Source organism: Lithobates pipiens, unplaced genomic scaffold (assembly GCF_037356315.1).
Source record: "Lithobates pipiens isolate NorthernLeopardFrog02 unplaced genomic scaffold, aLitPip1_a1.2 Scaffold_24, whole genome shotgun sequence".
NCBI classification, from domain to species: domain Eukaryota; kingdom Metazoa; phylum Chordata; class Amphibia; order Anura; family Ranidae; genus Lithobates; species Lithobates pipiens.
The window spans coordinates 16,514,463-16,538,902 of NW_027507786.1; the positions used below are offsets into that span (position 1 = coordinate 16,514,463).

The 24,440-nt window shown below is 44.4% G+C and overlaps 1 protein-coding gene across 1 annotated transcript in view; it reads left to right on the forward strand.

The window, feature by feature from the left end:
- The window catches only part of LOC143929576 (uncharacterized), a 153,518-nt gene extending 136,030 nt beyond the window's left edge, over positions 1–17,488 (forward strand). The window contains exon 14 of the mRNA XM_077453456.1: positions 17,355–17,488. Coding sequence (XP_077309582.1) covers positions 17,355–17,488 — 134 coding nt within the window. The remainder of the gene's footprint in view (positions 1–17,354) is intronic.
- The last annotated feature ends 6,952 nt before the right edge of the window (positions 17,489–24,440 follow it).

The following is a 24,440-nucleotide window of genomic DNA, read 5'->3' on the forward strand; positions in this document are numbered from 1 at the left end:
CTGGTGCTTAGAACTGTCCCTGCACAAAGTGTCATTTGTGCAGGAAAAAAAGTCTTTTAAAATCACTTGCGGCTATATTGTCGGGTCCCGTAATCTGTATTAGCCGACAATTCATTCATTCATTGATAAAAAAAAAAAGCGTGGGGGTTCCCCTAAATTCAATTACCAGGCCCTTCAGGTCTGACATGGATATTAAGGGGAACCCCGTGTCAAATAATAAAAAAAAATTGACGTGGGGTCCCCCTAAAAATCCATACCAGACCCTTTATCCGAGCACGCAACCTGGCAGGCCGCAGGAAAAGAGGGGGGACGAGAGAGCGGCCCCCCTCCCTCCTGAACCGTACCAGGCCACATACCCTCAACATTGGGAGGATGCTTTGGGGGTCTGTGACCCCTCAAAGCACCTTGTCCCCATGTTGATGAGGACAAGGGCCTCATCCTCACAACCCTGGCCGGTGGTTGTGAGGGTCTGAGGGGGGGGAGCTTATCAGAATCTGGAAGCCCCCTTTAACAAGGGGACCCCCAGATCCCGCCCCCCCTGTTTGAACAAAGAAAGTGTAAAAATGGTTAAATAAGACAAACACACTTTTGAAAAATTCCTTTATTAAAAATAAAAAAATTAAAAAAAAGATTCCAGCGGTGCTAATCCACTCTTGCTATCCAGCGACGAATCTCCGGGGTCCAGCGATGGATGATCATATCCAGCGAGGGGGATCTCTCAGTCCAGCGCTGTCCATACATCCGTCTTCTGTCTCCATTGCGGAGACACTGCGGAGATCCCAGCGCTGACGTTTCTTATATTAGGAGGGCGGGGCCACCCGTCACCTGACCCCGCCCCCTCTGACGCTGGTGAAGGGAGCCAGGGGTTCCCCAGTGACGTATGGGTGACCCCGCCCCCTTCAGGTCTGATATGGATATTAAGGGGGACCCCACGTCAATTTTTTTTTTAAATTTGACACGGGGTTCCCCTTAATATCCATGTCAGACCTGAAGGGCCTGGTAATTGAATTTAGGGGAACCCCCACGCTTTTTTTTTTTTTATCAATGAATGAATGAAGTGTCGGCTAATACAGAGAACACTCATTGAGTGTTCTCTGTATTACGGGACCCGACAATTTAGCCGCAAGTGATTTTAAAAGACTTTTTTTCCTGCACAAATGACACTTTGTGCAGGGACAGTTCTAAGCACCAGAAACATGCGCCCCTTCACAGGCATACTATAGATACCCCCCAGCTACGAAATTTAAAGGAATATTACACTTTTATTGTTTCACTTTAATCATTATTAAAATCACTGCTCCTGAAAAAACGCCCTTTTTTAAACTTTTTTTTGCATTGATTCATGTCCCCTGGGGCAGGACCCGGGTCCCCAAACACTTTTTAGGACAGTAACCTGCATATTACCCTTTAAAATTAGCACTTTAGATTTCTCCCATAGACTTGTATAGGGTGTCCTGGCTTTTTGAATTTGCTGCGAACAGCCCAAATTGTTCACTGTTCGCTGAACAGGCGAACAGGCAATGTTCGAGTCGAACTCGAAGCTCATCCCTAGTTATGAGGAAAGGTTGTGAGCTCTGAACTTATTCTCTCTGGAGAAGAGACGCTTGAGAGGGGATATGATTTCAGTTTATAAATACCGTAAGGGTGACCCCACAATAGGGATAAAACTTTTTCACAGAAGGGAGTTTAACAAGACACGTGGCCATTCACTAAAATTAGAAGAAAATAGGTTTAACCTTAAACTACGTAGAGGGTTCTTTACTGTAAGAGCGGCAAGGATGTGGAATTCCCTTCCACAGGCGGTGGTCTCAGCGGGGAGCATCGATAGTTTCAAGAAACTATTAGATAAGCACCTGAACGACCACAACATACAGGGATATACAATGTAACACTGACATATAATCACACACATAGGTTGGACTTGATGTCTTTTTTCAACCTCACCTACTATGTACTATGTATGTAATCTATTCATTATAAATAATGGTTTTACCCCCTTCATGACCAGGCCAATTTTTACTATCCGGCACCAAGCTATTTTAACTGGTAATTGCACGGTCAGGCAATGCTGTACCCATATTAAATTCATATATTTTTTTTTTTCACAAAAAATAGAGCTTTTTTTGCCCACCACACTTTCACAGTCCCATTATAAGTTTCTGATTACTGCCATTACTAATATAAAAAAATTAAAAAATAAAATAACATTCCAGTATATATCCCATAGTTTGTAGATGGCCAAACTGCTGGTTGTAAGCTGAACAGTAGAGCCTTGAGTGGAGTGTGAATAAGTATTGCTTTTTGACTGCTGGTGACTGCTGGGTTGCATTTTTAGGTTCTTTTGGGACTTTTCCTTGTAGCTTTTTAATACCCTTTTCTGACACTTTTTAAATAGTTTTTTTTTTTCTTTTCTTTCCTTCCTTCAGCCTACTAATGAAGGGGAGTTTTTAATTGGGCACAGGTGCTTGAGGTCTATATAACTTTGTGTAAAACTCAATGTGAGCCTGCTCATCTTGAGGCCGCGTACACACGCGGGGACTGTTCACTCAACTTTGTCCGCTGAACAGTGTTTCAGCGGACAGTTTCAGCGAACAGTCTGCTGAACAAAGTTTTTCGGAATTTCCGAAAAACTGTCCACTGAAACTTTGTTTCAGCGAACAGTCCCCTCGTGTGTAGGCTTGTTCGTCAAACTAAGTTCCGCGCATGCTCAGAAAGGATTTACACGCCGAAGGTTGCATTGCAGTGTATAGGACGTCTTTTTCTAGTCCCGTCGTATGTGCCGTTCACGTCATCACGCACGGTTTCAGCGGACTGTTCGTTCATCGTGTGTGGGCAAGTCCGTCCATGCTAAGTTTGAGCGGACTGTCCGCTGAAACTGTTTGACAAACAAAGTTGAGCGAACAGTCCCCGCGTGTGTACGCGGCCTGAGTCTGTGAGAACTCTGTCTAAGTGGAACTGGTCAAAGTGGTGAGTTAAAAACCAGAGTTGAAAACAGGAGGTTATAACAGGGGTCATAGTACCTGTGTAGTGTGAGTATCTGAGTATTGTCTGAGTAGTGTGTTTGTGTGTGTATCGTTAGTACTTGTATATTGTGGGTGCACGCTGGTAGACATGTGCAAAAGGAAAAAATGTGTTTAGTTTTGTTTCGTTTTAATTAGTTAATTCATTAATTTCGTTTAGTTATATTCGTTAACTTCCTTAAATTCGTTTTCGGATTTCGTTTAGTTTTCTACCGAATTCGAAAAATCGGCCACATTCGAAAATATTTCAACCAAATTCGAAAATATTTCTACCGGATTCGAAATGATTTCAACATGATTCGACATTATTTCAACCGCATTCAAAAGGATTTCAAAATGATTTCAACATGATTCGACATTATATATATATATATATATATATATATATATATATATATATATATATATATGTTGTAGTGCTAGTACTATTGTGTTTGCATACCAAATTTGGGGTTTCTAGCTATAAGTGACCCCGAGATATGTGGCCCCAAAATCGGGTCGCAAAATGTCATTCTCTGCTCTAATAACTAATAACATTTTGCGACCCGATTTTGGGGCCACATATCTCGGGGTCACTTATAGCTAGAAACCCCAAATTTGGTATGCAAACACAATAATACTAGCACTACAACAAACCAAAATTTGAAGTGTCTAGCACCAAGTGACCCCGAGATATATGACCCTAAAGTCGGGTCACAAAATATTTTCGAATAAAGTTGAAATAATGCCGAATCATGTTGATTATTTATAATTATTTCAACATGATTCGACATTATTTCAACCACATTCAAAAATATTTTGTGACCCAACTTTAGGGCCATGTATCTCGGAGTCACTTGGTGCTAGAAACTCCAACTTTGAATATGTTGTAGTGCTAGTACTATTGTGTTTGCATACCAAATTTGGGTTTTCTAGCTATAAGTGACCCCGAGATATGTGGCCCCAAGATCGGGTCGCAAAATGTCATTCTCTGCTCTAATAACATAACATTTTGCGACCCGAATGTGGAGCCACATATCTCGGGGTCACTTATAGCTAGAAACCCAAAATTTGGTATGCAAACACAATAGTACTAGCTCTACAACATATCTAAATTTGAAGTGTCTAGCACCAAGTGACCCCGAGATACATGGCCCTAAATTCGGGTCACAAAATATTTTCGAATGCGGTTGAAATAATTTCAAATCATGTCGAATTCATTCGAATTCATTCGTTATATTTCTTTCGTATTCGTTGTAATTTGTTATTTTTTTATTCGGACATTCGGATGCATCTGAATGTCCGAAAGATGCAAAATTCGGCCGAATTTTGATTCGTTACGAAACGAATGGCACAAGCCTACACGCTGGTCTGTGAGTACCTGTGTACTGTCTTGTTGAGTATTAGTGTCAGGAAGCTAGTTGTTAGGTAATTTGGACTGGGTATAATCTCTAATCCTCATTAAATTAATAGGTACGATGACTGGCGTTCCTTGATTATCTAATCGAGGGTGAATACTGCTGTGCAAAACGTAAGCACATTGTTTCCCTGGAAGCCCAGGTTCTGAATCTGGGGAAGCAACTGTCAGCACTGAGAGGACCCTCCACCCTAAATGAGAGCCAGGAATGTACACAGCAGGTGCCGGCAGGGGCCAGCACATAAGGTGGGTGGAGACAAAGAGATGCAGGCACTAGCAGAGAGTAGATGGGTGACAGTCAGGAAGGGTAGAGGGGCAAGTGCCAGGGAGGCCGATCCAGGGCTGGAGCATCCCAATAAGTATGCTCCATTGAGTGACATTGATGATCCCAGTCAGGGACCAGCACTGCTGGAGCTGAGGGATTCTCCTAGCTGCCAGGAGAAGAACTCCTCCAGTGAGAGTGGGGGGGGGGGGGAGCAAAGGGAAAGGAAAGACAGATTCTGGTGGTAGGGGACTCAATTCTTAGGAGGACAGAGAGGCCTGTATGTTGTCTGCCGGGCGCTCAGGTTTGGCACATCACGGATCTGGTGGACAGATTACTGGGGGGGGGGGCTGGGGAAGACCCAGCTATCATGGTTCACGTTGGCACCAATGACAAAGTCAGAGGCAGATGGAGTGTCCTAAAGAATGATTTTAGGGACTTGGGAGCTAAATTGAAGAAAAGGACCTCCAAGGTAGTATTCTCAGGAATACTACCAGTACATCGAGCCACACCAGAAAGGAAGAGGGAGATTAGGGAAGTAAACAAGTGGCTCAAAAGCTGGTGTAGTAAGGAGGGGTTTGGGTTCCAGGAGGACTGGGACGACTTCTCAGTCGATAACCGGTACTATAGAAGGGACGGACTGCACCTAAATGAGGAGGGTGCAGATCAGCTGAGATTAAGGATGGCCAAAAAGTTAGAGGGATTTTTAAACTAGGCGATGTGGGGGAGGGTTCTGAGATAGAGTGTCACCTACCTAGTGGTGAGCCCGGAATGCAGAAGGAGACCTCTCTTGCGTCCCCGACTCACGGCCCCTGATGGTGGTGACAGGAGGCACGGGAGTCAAAGGTAGCAGGGGTACCTGGCAGGATCAACAGCCGGAGGATTGATCAGGCTGACTTCAGGGACTGTTGCTGGACAAGCAGGCCTCAGTGGCAGCGGACAGGAACAAATATATAAGGGGTCCATATAGTGAACTTAGTGTCGAGTTATTCACTTTACAGTCTACAAAGAGGACAAGGGGGCACTCTTTACGTCTAGAGGAAAAGAGATTTTATCTCCAAATATGGAAAGGTTTTTTCACAGTAAGAGCTGTGAAAATGTGGAATAGACTCCCTGCAGAGGTGGTTCTGGCCAGCTCAGTGGATTGCTTTAAGAAGGGCCTGAATTATTTCCTAAGTGTACGTAATATAACTGGGTACTGACATTTATAGGTAAAGTTGATCCGGGGAAAATCCGATTGCCTCTCGGGGGATCAGGAAGGAATTTTTTTCCCCTGCTTTAGCAAATTGGATCATGCTCTGCTGTTTTTTTTTGCCTTCCTCTGGAGCAACTGTGGGTATAGAATTGGGTATATGGGCTGGTATGATATTATTATATATTTTTTTTGTTTGTGGTTGAACTGGATGGACTTGTCTTTTTTCAACCTGACTAACTATGTAACTAAGTAACTTTCACACAAACCAATCAATATACACTTATTGGGATTTATTTTACCAAAGACACGTAGCAGAATACAATTTGTCCTAAATTATTGAAGAAATTCGACTTTTACATGTTTTTATTGGATATTTTTTATAGCAGAAAATGAAATATATTGGGGGTTTTTCGATTCAAATTAAAAATGATTGTTTTTTTCTATTTATATATCAAATTATAAAAAAAGAAAAACCCAGAGGTGATCAAATACGACCAAAAGAAAGCTTTATTTGTGTGAAAAAAAAGTAAAAAAATAAATAAAAAAATGATGAAAACTATTGCAGACAATCAGTCCTCGTTAGACATGTGCAGAATGGAAAAATGTGTTTTGTTTCGTTTTGAATAGATAAGTTAAGTTACTAATTTAGTTTTATTAATTTTCTAACTAATTCCAAATTTTCTTAATGATTTGAATTTAGATCAGTTGAAAAATTATCAACCCATTCAAATTCTGTGTGAAGAATAGCTGGCTGTATAGGAGCAGGTCGGGAACCCAGGAACCTGCGTCCTTAACAGCTGAAATGTAAACAAAAGAATGCCGGCAATGAAAAATACTGAAAAAAAAACAGCATGGGGTCCGCCTCAATTCATACAAGGCCCTTAGAGTTTGGTATGAATTCTAAGGGGAACCCTATGCCAAATTAAAAGAAAACGGTGTGGAGTCTCCCCCCCAAATTCCATACCAGACCCTTATGCAAGCATGCAGGCAAAGAGAGGGGGGGACGAGTGAGCAACCCCCCCAATCCTGATCCATACCATGTTGATGGCGGCAAGGGCCTCTTTCCCACAACCCTGGCCCAATGGTCATCGGGTGTGCGGGGTGACTTATCGGAAACTGGAAGCCACCTTTACCAATGGAGCCCCTAGATCCCACTCCCAACTTGAATGAGCATGGGATGCATATTACCCCTACTCATTCATCAAAAAATTGTAAAAGGTAAATAAAACATTGTTAATATTTTACAATTCCTTTATTAAAAATCAAACAAAAAAATAAATGTCTCCCGAAGTAGATCCATTGTCAGTCACGATTAGGGATGAGCTTCGAGTTTGATTCAAACATTGGCTGTTCTATCGTTTGACGAAGATCGAACATTATAGGGCGTTCGTGCCAATGACACCCCATAATGCTCTTCGTCACTACAGTGCATTGCTGGCTGATGATTGGCCAAGCATGCACTATGACCCGCATGCTTTGGTCAATCACAGCGCCGTAAGCAAAGAGAGCAATAATTGGCCAAAGACAGGGTGCCTTTGGCCAATTATGGCTCAGGGGGTTAAGTCCACGCCTGCAGATCGGCCTTGTGTAGTGTGTTGCTGGCAGAGAGAGAGATAGAGAGAGAGTGTCATTTCATTTACTTTGAACAGGCAGTTTATTCAGTTAGCTAGATCTCACTGTAGACCGTTCCTGCTGTACTGTTTCTAATCTACTTCAGGCAGGCAGTTGATTCAGTTAGCTGCAGTGTATTTTGTGTATATATATATATATATATATATATATATATATATATATATATATACATCCTGGCTTTGTATTGTGTGTATATATATATATATATATATATATACATACATATACACACACTGTATCCTGTGTAGCTAGATCTCACTGCAGGCCATTCCTGGTGTACGTATTCAAATACACTTTCAGGCAGGCAGGCAGGCAGGCAGATAATTCAGTGATCTGCAGTGCATAAAATATATATACTGTCTCCTATATATATATCCACTGCATTCTAGCCTAGCCAAGCCTATACTTGACTACAGGCCATTCCCGGTGTACGTTTTCAACGACACTTTCAGGCAGGCAGACCAGGCAGGTGATTCAGTGATCTGCAGTGCATAAAGATATATATACAGTCTCCTACATATATATCCACTGCATTCTAGTCTAGCCAAGCCTATATCTGACTGCAGGTAGTTCCTGGTGTACGTTTTCAAACACACTTTCAGGCAGGCAGGCAAGTGATTCAGTGATTTGTAGCGCATAAAATATATATACTGTCTCCAACATATATATATCCACTGCATTCCAGTCTAGCCAAGCCTATATCTGACTGCAGGCCATTGCTGGTGTATGTTTCCAAATACACTTTCAGGCAGGCAGGTGATTCAGTGATTTGCAGTGCATAAAGATATATATATATATATATATATATATATACTGTCTCCTACATATATATCCACTGCATTCTAGTCTAGCCAAGCCTATACCTGACTGCAGGCCATTCCTGGTGTAATTTTTCTAGTAAACTTCAAGCGGTGTCTTGCTAATCCAATTTTACTGCATTTCTGGAAGGCCACCAAAGAAAGGCAGATGCTCACAGGCCACTAAAAGTGGGCAAGCAGGCTCTGTGTCTACAGCCAACGTTTCTGGTCCTGGATACGGTGCATCCTCAGCACATGGCCATGGGGCACGCTTGTCCTTTTTTTCGGCAACTGGCCTTGTTGAGCCACAACATGCAGAAGAGTTGGTAGAGTGGATGACAAAGCCATCCTCATCCTCCTCATCCTCTGTCACCCAGGCTAAGACAAGTTTGGCTGCCAATGAAGCTGCCAAAGCAGCTCAATGGCATCAGTCACTCCTTCCCTAGCCCCACCATCATGTCCTGAGTTGTCCCCCGAACTGTTCAACCACAGTGTCGGGTACATGCTGCAGGAGGATACACAGCATTTTGAGGACTCCAATGATGGCACCCAGGTTGAGGATGAAGGCAGTAATATGAGCCCAGAGAGAGGACTAGAAACTGACAGTCATATTCCCCCAGCTGCAGCATACTGCCAGGTTTGTTCCAGTAGTGAGGAGGGAGAGGATGATGGGGTCACTGACTCTACATGGGTGCCTGATATAAGAGAGGAGGCCAAGGAGTAGGAGGAGGAGGAGGCACATCTCCGATGAGGCAGGATGCCCTCCAGGGACCAGCTTAAGGACAGCCAACCGACTGCATCGCACCACAGAGCTCTACATGTGCAGAGCGCTGCTGAAAGTTCTTTGGTGTGGGCCTTTTTTGAGATGTGTGCAGCAGATCTCACCATTGATGTTTTCAACATATGTTTGAAGCGTATGATCAGACATATGTCGAGTTCCCATGCAGTCCACTGGCAACAGTACTTAAAAGACCCACACCAAAGAACAAGGCAGACCTCTCCTTGGTCCTCATCAGTGGGGATCTCCAACCCCACTATACCTTCAGTCCTCTCAGAGACCTGCACTGAGAGGAATGAAGGTGTAGAATTAGGTGTTCCAAGCACTTGTGAGCAATCTGCTAGTGGTACACCTAAATCCGATGGTAGCAGGCAAATTTCTCTACCCCAGTTGACCATCAAAAGAAATTTGGTCCTATCCATCCCCATGCTCAGCGACTGAATGCTAGTTTGGCTAAATTGCTAGCACTCCAACTGCTGCCTTTTCAGCTGGTAGACTCTGTCCCGTTAAAGAATTTGTGGAATGTGCAGTACCTCAGTGGCAGGTTCCCAAACTGCATTTTTTTCTCAGAAGGCCATTCTGGCTCTCTACCGACCTGTGGAAGGCAATGTCTTGGCCTCGTTGGACAGGGCGGTCAGCGGTAAGGTGCATATTAACGCTGATTCATGGTCCAGCAGGCATGGACAGGGACATTACTTTTCTTTCACGGTGCACTGGGTAACCCTGCTGGCAGCTGGGAAGCATGCAGGACAGGGTGCAGTAATGTTGGAGCTTGTTCCGCCACTACGCCTCCGAAATGCTGGTAGTCGTGATTCTGCCTCACGTCTCTCCTCCACCCTCTCCTCTTCTTCTTCCTCTATGGTCTCTTACTGTGCAGATTTGTCCTCCGAACCAGCGGTGCTCTGTAAGTGTTCTAGGGGCTACATAAGCACTCCGGCAAATAGATTGCATGCAGTGCTTGAGTTCGTCTGCTTAGGGGACAGGAGCTACACTGAGGCAAAGCTTCTGGCAGCTCTGCAGAGGCAGGTTCAGAGGTGGTTGACGCCATGCCAGCTTCAGGCAGGAAAGTCTGTGGGCATTTCAGCCAGTCATGTAATGCCAGTGCTTGGCTGGCTGACCTTCAAAAAGAATGCAACCTGCCCAAGAACTGCCTCATTTGTGACATGCCCACCAGGTGGAACTCAATGTTGCAATGCTGCAGCAGCTGCACATGCAGCAGAGGGCCATCAATGAGTACCTGTGTATGAGTATGGCACCAGGACAGGGTCAGGGGAGCTTGGCTTTTTTTTTTTTGCCACGCCAGTGGCTAATGATCAAGGATGCATGCACTGTCCTGTCACCATTTGAGGTGGTCACGAGGATGGTGAGAAGTGACAGTGCATGCATCAGCGATACTGTCCCTCGTCTTTCTGTTGGAGCACACGCTGTGTGAAATAATGGATAGAGCACTTGAGGCAGAAGAGAGGGAGGAAGAGGAGGACTTCTTTACCTCTCAAGGCCCCCCTTATCCAGACAGTATTCCTGCAGGCCCACCTATCACACAGGAAAAGGAGGAGGAGGAGGAGAAGGATTATGTTAGCATGGAGTTGGAGCCTGGCACTCAGTATTAGCAGCAGTCTTCAAGGGATTGTTTTTAGTCCCTAGAAACCAATAGACTTTTACGTGGCTGGAAGGAGGTGGCTGCGGATCATGTCATCCTTAGTGACCCAGAGGACTCCGTACAGAGTGCCTCAGCAAACCTACACTGCATGGCCTCCCTGATCTTGCAAAGCCTGCTAAAGGACCCTCAGATTTGTGGTATCAAGGAGAGGGATCAGTATTGGCTGGCAACCCTTCTTGATCCATGCTACAAGGGTAAGGTTGCGGAACTTAACCATACTTTGCAGAGGGAGCAGAGGATGAAACATATTCGGGAGGCCTTGCAGAAAGGTCTGTGCAATGCCTTTCCAGAGACTGGGAGGCAATTTCCTGGTCCTCCTGGACAACATGTAGCTGAGGCTTTGGTAACTCACAGAAGGAGCGGTGGAGAAGGTGGCCATCTGACTGATGTGTTTAGACAATTTTTTAATCCACAGTCACAAGGTCTGATCTGTTCCAGTAACCGTCGCCAGCATCTGATTTACATGGTGCAGGAACACCTAGGGGCAAGATCAGACTTGGAGACTTTTCCAACCGAAAATCCACTGGGTTACTGGGTGTTGAGGATGGATTACTGGCCCTTCGCTTGCACAGTATGCAATTGAGCTACTGGCCCAACGCTTGCACAGTATGCAATTGAGCTACTGGCCCTTCCTGCATCCAGCGTTCTATCTGAACGCACATTCAGTGCTGCTGGAGGCTTTGTAACAAATCAGACTGTGCCTGTCCACAGACTCGGTTGATCGGCTCACCTTCATAAAAATGCACATACTTCTTCCACCTGCATTGTGAATGTTTACATGGTGTGTTCAATAAAAACATGGTAACATTTAATTCTTTGTTTGTTATTAGTTTAAGCAGACTGTGATTGTCTATTATTGTGACTTGAATGAATGAAGAGCAGATCACATTTTATGACCAATTTGTGCAGAAATCCATATCATTCCAAAAGGGTTCACATACTTTTTTTTTTGCAACTGTATCTACACCGGGAGACTTTTTTTTTTTTTTAATAAAGGACTTGTGTGTTGTGTTTTTAATTACTTTTTATACTTTTTTGGTGAATGAGTAGGGGTACTATGTACCCTACTTATTCACATGGGGTGCTGGGATCTGGGGGCTCCCTTGGTGGCATGCTTTTGTTTACATTCATCTATCAGCGGGGAAGCCCGCATACAGCTTATGGGTTATCGGTTGTCAAGGATGCAGTGGCCAGTGTTCTGTCAAATTTGCCAGCTCATCAGAAACTCCAACCACGTCACTTTCTGCTTATTTAAACCATCAGTAATTGGAGATTTTGATGAATTGCTGTTTGGGCACAACACCAGCAACTGAATAGACTCTGGTACAGAAAGATTTAGCTGATTTGATAGCACAGCTAAAGAGGACAAAGTTGTCCTTGCCTCGGAGGCGGCCATTATATTGGCTAGCATCGTAGAGGAGTAACTATCTCTGCTCATAATATCATGCACTGGACTGTATTTGGTTGCCGGTGTTGTGTCCGAACAGCAGTTCATCAAAATCTCGAATTACTGATGGTTTAAAGGAACCAGTAAAGTAGTTGGAGTTTCTGAGGAGTTGGCTATTCTTAACCACTTGCTTACTGGGTACTTAACCACTTGCCGCCCGCCCTATTACAAATTGACGGCGGCAAAGTGGTTTCATTATCCTAACCGGACGTCATATGACGTGATTAGGATAATGAGCCGCTGCGCGCCCCCGGGGGCGCGCATCGCGGCGATCGTTGTTGCGGGGTGTCAGTCTGACACCCGGCAACTACGATCTCGGTAAAGAGTCTCCGACGGAGACTCTTTACCATGTGATCAGCCGTGTCCAATCACGGCTGATCACAGTGTAAATGGGAAGAGCCGGTGATCGGCTTTCCCTCACTCGCGTCTGTCAGACGCGAGTAGAGGAGAGCCGATCGGCTGCTCCTCTGACAGGGGGGGTCTGTGCTGATCGATTATCAGCACAGCCCCCCGAGGATGCCCACACTGGACCACCAGGGACACCACTAGACCACCAGGGAAAAGGTAATAAAAACCCACAATCCTCCCTAGACCACCAGGGTGCCAGTCAGCACAATGGGTGCCAATCAGTGCCCATAATGGATGCCAATCAGTGGCCACAATGGGCATCACTGATTGGCATGCATTATTGTTTGGCACTGATTGGCATCCATTACTATAACACCGATGCCGCCTATGAGTGCCCACCTGTGCCGCCTATGAGTGCCCACCTGTGCTGCCTGAGTGCCCACCTGTGCCGCCTGAGTGCCCACCTGTGCCGCCTATGAGTGCCCACCTGTGCTGCCTATGAGTGCCCACCTGTGCCGCCTATCTATGCCCACCTGTGCCGCCTATCTATGCCCACCTGTGCCGCCTATCCATGCCCACCTGTGCCGCCTATCCATGCCCATCCGTGCCGCCCATCCGTGCCAGCTATCAGTGCCAATTTGTGCCACCTATCAGTGTCCGTCCGTGTCGCCCATCCGTGTCGCCCATCCGTGTCGCCCATCCGTGTCGCCCATCCGTGTCACCCATCAGTGCCGCCCATCAGTGCCACTTCATTGGTGCCACATTGGTGCCCATCAGTGCCACCTTATCAGTGCCCATCAGTGTAGCCCCATCAGTGCCCATCAGTGAAGGAGAAAACATACTTATTTACAAAGTTTTGAAACTGAAACAAAAAAAAACATTTTTTTTTTCAAAATTTTCGGTATTTTTTTATTTGTGGGGCAAAAAATAAAAACTGTAGAGGTGATCAAATACCACCAAAAGAAAGCTCTATTTGTGGGAAAAAAATGATAAAAATTTCATTTGGGTACAGTGTAGCATGACCGCGCAATTGTCATTCAAAGTGCGACAGCGCTGAAAGCTCAAAATTGGTCTGGGCAGGAAGGTGTTTAAGTGCCCTGTATTGAAGTGGTTAAACACCCTTCCTGGCCAGACCAATTTTCAGCTTTCGGTGCTCTCACATTTTGAATGACAATTACTCAGTCATGCAACACTGTACTCAAATGAATTTTTTGTCCTTTTTTTCCCCACAAATAGAGCTTTCTTTTGGCGGTATTTGATCACCTCTGGGGTTTTTATTTTTTGCGCTATAAATTAAAAAAGACTGAAAATTTTGAAAAAAAAACGCATATTTCTTTGTTTCTGTGACAGAATTATGCAAATTATTAATTTTTCTTCATAAATTTTGGCCACAATTTATACTGCTACATATCTTTGGTAAAAATAACCCAAATTAGTGGATATTATTTGGTCTTTGTGAAAGTTAGAGAGTCTACAAGCTGTGGTGCGAATCGCACAAAATTGATCACATCTGATGTACTGGTGGCCTATCTCGCTTCTTGTGACCCGAACAAGCCAGGAAAGTACAAATACCCCCCAAATGACCCCTTTTTGGAAAGTAGACATTCCAAGGTATTTAGTAAGAGGCATGGTGAGCTTTTTGATGTTGTCATTTTTTCCCACAATTCTTTGCAAAATTAAGATTTTTCATTTTTTTTTTCTCCACAAAATTGTCATTGTAATAGGTTATTTCTCTAACGTGGCATGTGTATACCAAAATGACACCCCCCAAAAAATTTTGCTACTCCTCCTGAGTATTACAATACCACATGTGTGGGACTTTTTCACAGCCTGGCCACATAGAGAGGCCCAACATGCAGGGAGTGCCATCATGTGTTCTAGGAACATAAATTACACATCTAACTTGTTGACTACTTATTACACTTTTGAAGCACCAGGACAAGGACACATGACACTGATGACAGATGGCACTGATACATGGCAATGATGACACTTATACTTGGCACTGATGAGAGATGGCACTAATATGTGGCACTGATGACAGATGGCACTTATACGTGGCACTGATGACACGTGGCACTAATATGTGGCACTGATGACACGTGGCACTAATATGTGGCACTGATGACATGTGGCACTAATACGTGGCACTGATGACACGTGGCACTAATACGTGGCACTGATGACAGATGGCACTAATACGTGGCACTAATACGTGCCACTGATGACAGATGGCACTAATATGTGGCACCGATGACGCGTTACACTGATGACAGATGGCACTGATAAGTGGCATTGATGACACGTGACACACTGACAACAGATGGCACGTGACACTGACAGGTGGCACTGATGACAAATGGCACTGATACGTGGCACTGAAGACAGATGGCACTATGTGGCACTGATGACAGATGGCACTTATACGTGGAACTGATGACAGATGGCACTGGGGGCAAATGGCACTAACAGGTGGCACTGGGGACAGATAGCACTGGGGGCAGGTGGCACTGGGGGCAGGTAGCACTGGGGTGGATGGCACTGGGGCGGATGGCACTGGGGCAGGATGGCACTGGGGTGGATGGCACTGGGGCAGGATTGCACTGGGGCAGGATTGCACTGGGGGAGGATGGCACTGGGGGAGGATGGCACTTTTATTTACACCTTTTTTTTTTACTTTTTTTTTACACTGACGGCGCTGCAGCCGTTCATCTCTCCCCTCTCACACTCTGTCTGTGTGAGGAGGGAGAGCGGCGCTGAGAGATGATCTCATGTGTTTACATATGAGATCGTCTCCCATTGGACACGCCGATCGCGCTGTAAATGGCCGCTGTGATTGGCTGTTTACAGCGATCTGTGTTTGCCTGTCCCCGGGGGACATGGCAAACACAGAACTTCCCCGATGCGCGCCCGTGGCGGCGTGCATTGCAGAAGTAAACATTAGGACGTCCAGGGACGGCCACCCGGACAAAAGCGCCTGCTCTACGGCCGTCATTCGGCTATAGGGCGGGCGCGAGGTGGTTAACAACCAGCTATTCTTCACACTGAATTCAAATTGGTCAATCATTTTTTGACCGATCTGAATTCAAATTGTTTCGAAAACTTAGAATTCCTTCAAAAATCTATATACAAAATTAAATTAAATGAATTTCAACTAAATTCGTTACTATTTTATTCAGAGATTTGGATACATCAGAATCTCTGAATAACGAAAAATTTGTTCGAAATTGTATTTGGACCAAAAAGAATTGCACATGTCCAGTCCTTGTGTAGATAGTTGATCAGTTATCATGATGTCTCTGGTACGTTTAGCGTCTCTAGGAAAAGAATATTAAATGGCACCGGAAAGACCAATATGCTGTAATGGTATGCACAAATTGAAAGACTATCAGTAAAAGCCCAAATGAGACAAGGCCATAAAAGTCCATATACCTATATATATATATATATATATATATATATATATATATATATATATATATATTGTAGGGGATCTTCCAGGGGTAGGGTGAGTTTGGACACAGTTCACAGCAGACTTGGAATTTATAAAGCAGACCTTGGCGTTTATTCGTGGTATAAACAGTCCAGCAAACAAAAACATACGGCAACACCGTGCTTTTTAAGTACAACAGAAATAAAAGAAAACCTAGCCCGGCTGGGCGCTTACTAACAGGTTCTTCTCACCTATCTGACACTTATAAACACAGCGTCTTTCGCCTGGATATCGCAGGGGGGGGGGGGGGGGGGGGTTTAGCTCCAGCAGTGGCTGCGTTCGCAGCTTCCTTCAACACACAGACTGTTCATTCCCTGGCTGAGAGCAATCACCTGCAGGCCCAGCAGAGCCTTTACCTTCCCAGGCTAATTAGGATCAAAGCTCACCTGATCCAAAACCCAGAACTGGATCGGGGGGGTGTGGAATGACAGGTCCCTCTACCAAACCTACCTGCCATTCCATATAAACCCAGGCCCGGCAAGATTAAATAACAACTCAGCAGCATATCGCTGCTGAGAAACTGATCCATCCTGGACTTACCATCTCACACTGTGTAGCAACCTAAGTGAGATGTACACCCCCTCGATCACTTCTCCAGTGACATGTCTACAATATATATACACAGTATATGTGTGTGGATGTGCAACATCGGTGACAGCTCCTCAGAGACGGAAACAAAACGGGCGCCAGACCAAGTGTAACAAATGGATTTAATAAAAGCCAAATGGCAACTTACATAAAGGATAAAATAAGTAGGCACATCAAGAGGTCTATGGCCGATGTAGCTGGGCTCACAAGGTCATCAATACAGGTCCCAGATGGCAGGGTACTCCTGTACCTGAGCCGCCAGACTGGAAGTGACTTCAGCAGGAGGCGGGAATACCACAGACCAATGAAGTTACGCATTTTGCATATCCACTTCTTTATCAAACTTCTGGCATCCCTGTCTCTTCTCCTGAAGCAGGAGCCCTGTTTATACTACTGGAGTAGATCCAGGTTGGTGAGATGTCAAATGTACTTAATTCTTCAAAATCAAATCTGGTCACAAAGGTTTCAATGTTTTTAGTATAAATCTTCCCATCTGGGTTTCACACTCTGCAAAAAAGTTGTTGTTTTTTTTTTATCTGGAAATACAGTAAATGTTTTGTGGTTTTGATGTTATACTTTATATATTATATATGTTTAGCTGAGATACTTTTGACCCAAGACAGAAGAGATATGGTGCAGTATTAAAAACCAAACCCCTCCATCCAGCTCACCAGATCTATGTGTAGTCTGTTCTATATGTAAGATACTTTAACAATTAACACAATCATTTATTTTCAGGTGATAACCCCAGTTTATGGAGACGATGGAGAAGTTGGAAGATGCAAGTTATGGATAAAATGTTGAATATGTATATAGCCAGCAATTATATCTGCTATTCCTTCATCATGGAAAAACCTGCTCCTGAAATTTAGTTGTTCTACAAATTCTGTGTCTGAATCCTGAAAATATCATAGGCCAGAAAGGAGGACAGTGATACAAATACGCCTCTAGTCTGCTTTTCATGGTCTGGCTTCAAAATAAGCACCTAATGAGGGCTACTTCAAAATAAGCGTCCATTGGAACATGTTTATATTTTCAGATGAGGATAAGGCTCTTTTGGGACCCTGCCCATAACAAAACGTCTTGCTCCCTTCCATCCTTCCAATGATTATCTAATTATTAATTTATTTTTCAATTCTCTCCTTTCCCACTCATTGCCTATCCCCTTATTTTAAAACAAATCTGCCCAATCTATGGGATGACAAGAAGATTTCCACTGTACTAATCATCTGTAGCGCCCCTGACACCTGGTTTTAGGGAGGGCTGATATTTCACTTCAGGGTACTGGTTCTTAGGCATTGGGGGGGGGGGTGTGGTTGCAGAAAAGATGGGTACCAGTCACTTTTAACCACTTGCCGCCCGCCCTATTACAAATTGACGGCGGCAAAGTGGTTTCATTATCCTAACCGGACGTCATATGACGTGATTAGGATAATGAGCCACTGCGCGCCCCCGGGGGCGCGCATCGCGGCGATCGTTGTTGCGGGGTGTCAGTCTGACACCCGGCAACTACGATCTCGGTAAAGAGTCTCCGACGGAGACTCTTTACCATGTGATCAGCCGTGTCCAATCACGGCTGATCACAGTGTAAATGGGAAGAGCCGGTAATCGGCTTTCCCTCACTCGCGTCTGTCAGACGCGAGTAGAGGAGAGCCGATCGGCTGCTCCTCTGACAGGGGGGGTCTGTGCTGATCGATTATCAGCACAGCCCCCCCGAGGATGCCCACACTGGACCACCAGGGACACCACTAGACCACCAGGGAAAAGGTAAGAAAAATCCATAATCCTCCCTAGACCACCAGGGTGCCAGTCAGCACATTGGGTGCCAATCAGTGCCCATAATGGATGCCAATCAGTGGCCACAATGGGCATCACTGATTGGCATGCATTATTGTTTGGCACTGATTGGCATCCATTACTATAACACCGATGCCGCCTATGAGTGCCCACCTGTGCCGCCTATGAGTGCCCACCTGTGCTGCCTGAGTGCCCACCTGTGCCGCCTGAGTGCCCACCTGTGCCGCCTATGAGTGCCCACCTGTGCCGCCTATGAGTGCCCACCTGTGCCGCCTATCTATGCCCACCTGTGCTGCCTATCTATGCCCACCTGTGCCGCCTATCCATGCCCACCTGTGCCGCCTATCCATGCCCATCCGTGCCGCCCATCCGTGCCAGCTATCAGTGCCAATTTGTGCCACCTATCAGTGTCCGTCCGTGTCGCCCATCCGTGTCGCCCATCCGTGTCGCCCATCAGTGCCGCCCATCAGTGCCACTTCATTGGTGCCACATTGGTACCCATCAGTGCCACCTTATCAGTGCCCATCAGTGTAGCCCCATCAGTGCCCATCAGTGAAGGAGAAAACGTACTTATTTACAAAGTTTTGAAACTGAAACAAAAAAAAACATTTTTTTTTTCAAAATTTTCGGTATTTTTTTATTTGTAGCGCAAAAAATAAAAACCGTAGAGGTGATCAAATACCACCAAAAGAAAGCTCTATTTGTGGGGAAAAAATGATAAAAATTTCATTTGGGTACAGTGTAGCATGACCGCGCAATTGTCATTCAAAGTGCGACAGCGCTGAAAGCTCAAAATTGGTCTGGGCAGGAAGGTGTTTAAGTGCCCAGTATTGAAGTGGTTAAAATGAACAAGGTGAGTTTATTGCTCACAACAACAAAAATTCAGAGGATTAGGGCGCAGACTTCAAAAACAAAAAACAGACAGCAGGGCCGGGACAAGGGGTGGGCAGGAGGGGCAGCTGCTCCTGGCGCAAAGGTTTATTACAGGGGTAGGGGGCACCCTGACCCTAACCCTAAGGGAAAGGGGGGAGCAGTTTGGCATCTTTGCCCTGGGCGCTGGATGACCTTGTCCCGGCACCGCCAGACAGGTAAACATCAATACAGAACAAGGGCCTTAGTTTGGGTGGGAGGACCCAGATCACCTGACTTCCTCCAAATATATACTCTTCCCCCAGCATGCTTAGTGGCCAAGAAACTGATTGGCTGAGAGAAATATGCATATTCATAACTTAGCTTCACTGTGGCTCATCATACTAATGCCAAAGGCAACAGTGCCACCTATTGATGGAGGGGAGGAACCACAGCTAAACCGGGCTTAAGAGAAAACCCAATTGATCACGAAGACTACAAATCAGCTAGGTTACTTACTACCTAGCACAGCTAAAATTTAGTAGTAGCCCCTGTTTAGGACAAAGGGGCTACACGTCCTTAGAACTATGGTTATCATACGCTGATGCCCATTGAGCAGCATAGACATGAAGGCGATATCTACCACATACAATTGTAAATTGCTATTCAGATTTGTTGATTTAATTCTTTGATAATGCCTTTCCGTTGTTGTTGAACTGTTTGTATATATAGAGTATGCTTGTACAGATCTGTCTCCACCTGCAAGTAGCTTTTGTACAAACTATGTATGATTTTCCCCATCATGCTTCTGTTGTCCCTTGGGCACTGAATACTATAAATAAAAAATGATATATATATATATATATAGTATTATTTATTTTTTAATTTCATATATATATATATAATTTTTTTATTTATAGTATTCAGTGCCCAAGGGACAACAGAAGTGTGGTAGCGATTTATTTATATATATATTATTTTAAAAAAAAATTGTGGAAGCTGCTGCCTTTAGACATCTATACACTATACAATATTTTTTACTTTCTGCTATAAAACACATCCAATAAAAACATATATAAAAAATAATTAAATTTATTAATTTAGGCCAATATGTATTTTGCTACATGTTTTTGGTAAAAAGATAGCGGGACAATACACAACTGGCCCCCAACATATAACAACCCTTCAACTATCCTCTAATGTGGTTAATCTGGCAAGCCTCCACTCCTACAATAGGCAACAGGGATGTACAAGTGAAACAAGTGCATTCACTCCTCTTCGGCCTTCTCAACCCATACACAACTAATGGGGATATTGATGTTTGTTTGTTCTTATAGTGCTTTACCGAATAAATATGTGATGTACAATGTTAATCAGACTCCGGGTCAACCAGTTCAAGCTTCCTTATCCTTTTCCCCATCCCTCCCCTCCTTCTCCCCTTACCTAAGTGCTAACAGGGTCTATTGTTCAACTCTTCTGTTCATCTGAGATTGTAAATAAGTAGAAGGGGAATACACCCCCATCTAAATGCTTTCTTGTATTTTATTAAATACCCATACCTGTCAAGGACTCTGTAATACACTGTATGATGTTTAAAAACCAATAAAAATTGTTTAAAAAAAAATAAGATAGCGGGACAATGATATTGTGGCAGAGGGTCGGGACACTATGCACTGTCACTGTACTAATGACACTGGCTGGGAAGGGGCTAACCACCTCAATATCAGCCACTTTCACCCCTTTCCTGTACAAGCCAATTTTCAGCTTTCAGTGCTGTCGCACTTTGAATGACAATTGCACGGTCGTGCTACACTTTACCCAAATTATTATTTTTTTCTTAACACAAATAGAGCTTTCTTTTAGTGGTATTTAATCACTGCTGGGTGTATTTTATTTTTTACAAAGAAAAAAAGACTGATGCTTTTCTTAGTTTCTGTCTGTAAATTTTGTAAATAAGTATTTTTTCTCCTTCACTGACGTGCGCTGATGGGCACTAATGAGGTGGCACTGGTGAAGCAGGAAATGGGCACTGATTAGGTTGCACTGATGAGGAGGCACTAATATGCCACACTGATGGGCACTGATAGGTGGCACTGATATGCAGCACTGCTGGGCACTGATAGGCAGCATGGATAGGCAACATTGATGGGCACTGATGTGAAAAAAATTATATATATATAGAGAGAGAGAGAGAGAGACTATATTGCCAAAAGTATTGGGACACCTGCCTTTACACGCACATGAACTTTAATGACATCCCAGTCTTAGTTCGTAGGGTTCAATATTGAGTTGGCTCCGCCCTTTGTAGCTATAACAGCTTCAACTTTTCTGGGAAGGCCGTCCACAAGGTTTAGGAGGGTGTCTATGGGGATGTTTGACCATTCTTCCAGAAGAGCATCTGTGAGGTCAGGCACTGACATTGGATGAGAAGGCCTGGCTCGCTGTGCCCGTTCTAATTATCCCAAAGGTGTTCTATGGGATTGAGGTCAGGACTCTGTGCAGGCCAGTCAAGTTCCTCCACTGCAAAGCGAGTTTCCGAATAACCAAAAATTTGTCAGAATACACATTCGGACATAAACTAATCGCACGTGTCTATTTCTGGTCATATATATGGTTTGTGGATATTAAGGGGATTATTTACTGGTGCGTGCAAAATGTTGTGCAGCTCTGCATAGAAACAAATCAGCTTCCTGATTTTTTTTTTGGTCAAAGCCCCCGATGCACGAGGCGGTCAGCATCATTTTAGGAGTGATCCGTCTGGAGGGGGAGGCCACTGATTCATGGTCACCCCCTCACGATCGCTCCTGGCGAATGAGAAGCTTCCTCTGTTACTGTAATGTAAACAGAAGCAGAGGAAGTGATGTCATCTCGCCTCGTGCAACCTTTTCGTTACGGCACCCAAGGAGAAAAGACATCACAGTGAGTGTGCACCAACATTACACTGAATAGCACACATGGGCACATAAACCCCCCCCATCACCCCGCTGATCAACCCCCCTGCACCCCCTGTCACCCCCAGTCACAGTGAAACCAATAGCAGTTTATATTTTTTTACTGATCACTGCATTGGTGTCATTTGTGACTGGTATAAGTGGTAGGGCAGTTACTGGTAGGCCCATTTAGGTCTAGGGTACCCCCCTAATCCCACAATAAAGGTTTAACCCCTTGATCACCCCCCCCCAGTTAACCCTTTCATCCCCTGTCGCCAGTGTCACTAAGCAATCTTTTTTCTGATCGCTGTATTAGTGTCACGTGTAATGCTAGTTAGCCAGGTGAGTATTTAGGTTCACCGTCAGCTTTTTATAGTGTTAGGTACCCCCATATACTACCTAATAAAGGATTTAACCTCCTGTTTGCCCCGTAGTTAACCCTTTCACCAGTGATCACTATATAACTGTTACGGGTGACCCTGGTTAGTTAGTCTGTTTTTTATAGTTTCAGGGCATCGCCGTTTATTACCTAATAAAGGTTTAACCTCCTGATCACCCGGCGGGTGATATCAGTTAGGTTTTAGGGTCAGATAGGGTCTGCATCGTCCCAGGCAGAGTCAGATTAGTGCCAATACCGCTAACACCCATCGAGCCCATAGTGCCCTTCCTGCTGCATTTGCCAATCCTAATTAGGAACCTGCCACTTGTGCAGCACCCGTACTTCCCCCATTCACTGGCCAACCCGGCAACAGGAAACAGTTGATTTTACGCCACTTTTATTTGCTGTTTTTCACTATAGATCTCTATAGATCTATTGTGGACCAAAGTAATTTGTATGCTGGTCAATACATCGCCGCTAATCCCCAGTCCTCCCTTACCAGAGAATGAAAACCAATTACGGTGACATGAGCATTCACTGTACTGTTCATTTAAGCACAAGATACTCCATTTTGTTCACGCTGTTGAAATGTGTTCTGTAACCTTCACCTAACACACAGACACATCTCCTGCTAGAAGCTCTCTACTCCCCCCTCCCTTCTCTGTTACTTTTACAATTGTTCTATTTGATAGCTTTTAATAATATATTTCTATTTGTTAGCTTTTAATAACATCTCACACCACCCCTTTCTTATCTATGTATAAAATAACATGTAATAATCATTTTGACACTGAACGGACATTTTAAACACAGCGATTGAGTCCTGTGAATCTGTTCCTGTAGTTGCAGTATTAACTTTTGCTTTGGAGTCCCAATCAGAAATTAGTCATAACAGTTTTTGGCGAGTCAGATATCAGGAGTTTAGTAGAGTCTCTAGAAGGAACCGTGCTTTGATCAGGATCATTAGGAATGCAGACCTCTGAATGCCGGCTAGGTAAACTGTCTTTAAGCTTGCTATATTTCTGTCTTTCCTATGTATCCTATCTGTTGGTTCTCAAGGAAACCGGGAATTTCTGGTTGGGTAATGTGTGTGTGTGAATGCGTTTGTGTCCCCCTTCATGAGTTGGACTGTGTGTGGATAGGGAGAATCCTCTGCAGTTCCCTGTGTTGACTCCTTGTGGGTGACCTGGGTCAGAGGCGCATGGTAGGGTCAGATAAAACTCACAGAGAAGAGAAGAGATGAGGAGGGTCTCTTAATGCGTGTTTTGTCTATTGTCATAAACCCCTTCTATCCATGTAGATAAGTGGAGACTATTCTTGTAAATCTGCAGATTTGCTGTACTATTTGTTTAAGAGGCAAGAGGGTATAGGCACAAGTAGAGAAGACTGGCCAGTCATTATGGGCATTAAATTAATTAAGGGAATGAAGGGTGAGAGGCCTTCAGAAAATGCCCAGCGCAAGATGAGCACTAGAGAATATATGAACTGAAGGTACGGTTCCGCCTATACTGAGCCCCTAGATAAATGGATAGAATGGACAAAGGGAATAGATAAACCTTTAAAATCTGAAGGGACTTTTGATGTACAAGTATGGCAAACTTTTCTGCATGATTATGGCCCACTACTGTGCAGTGAATGACCGTGGAGAATAGCTTGCACATAGGAGACAGAAGCCAAAGCAGCAAATCAAACTGGCTTGACGGAGATGTTTAATAAATGTACTGCCCAAGTTAACTATGTTTGGCTAGAAGACTTTGTAGAGGAGGACCCCCCACCTTATGAGGCTGCCAGTTTGGTTTTAAGGGGTGCACGCACAAAAGCAAAATAATTAAGTTACATGGAGAACACAAAAGATGAGCTGGGCAATAT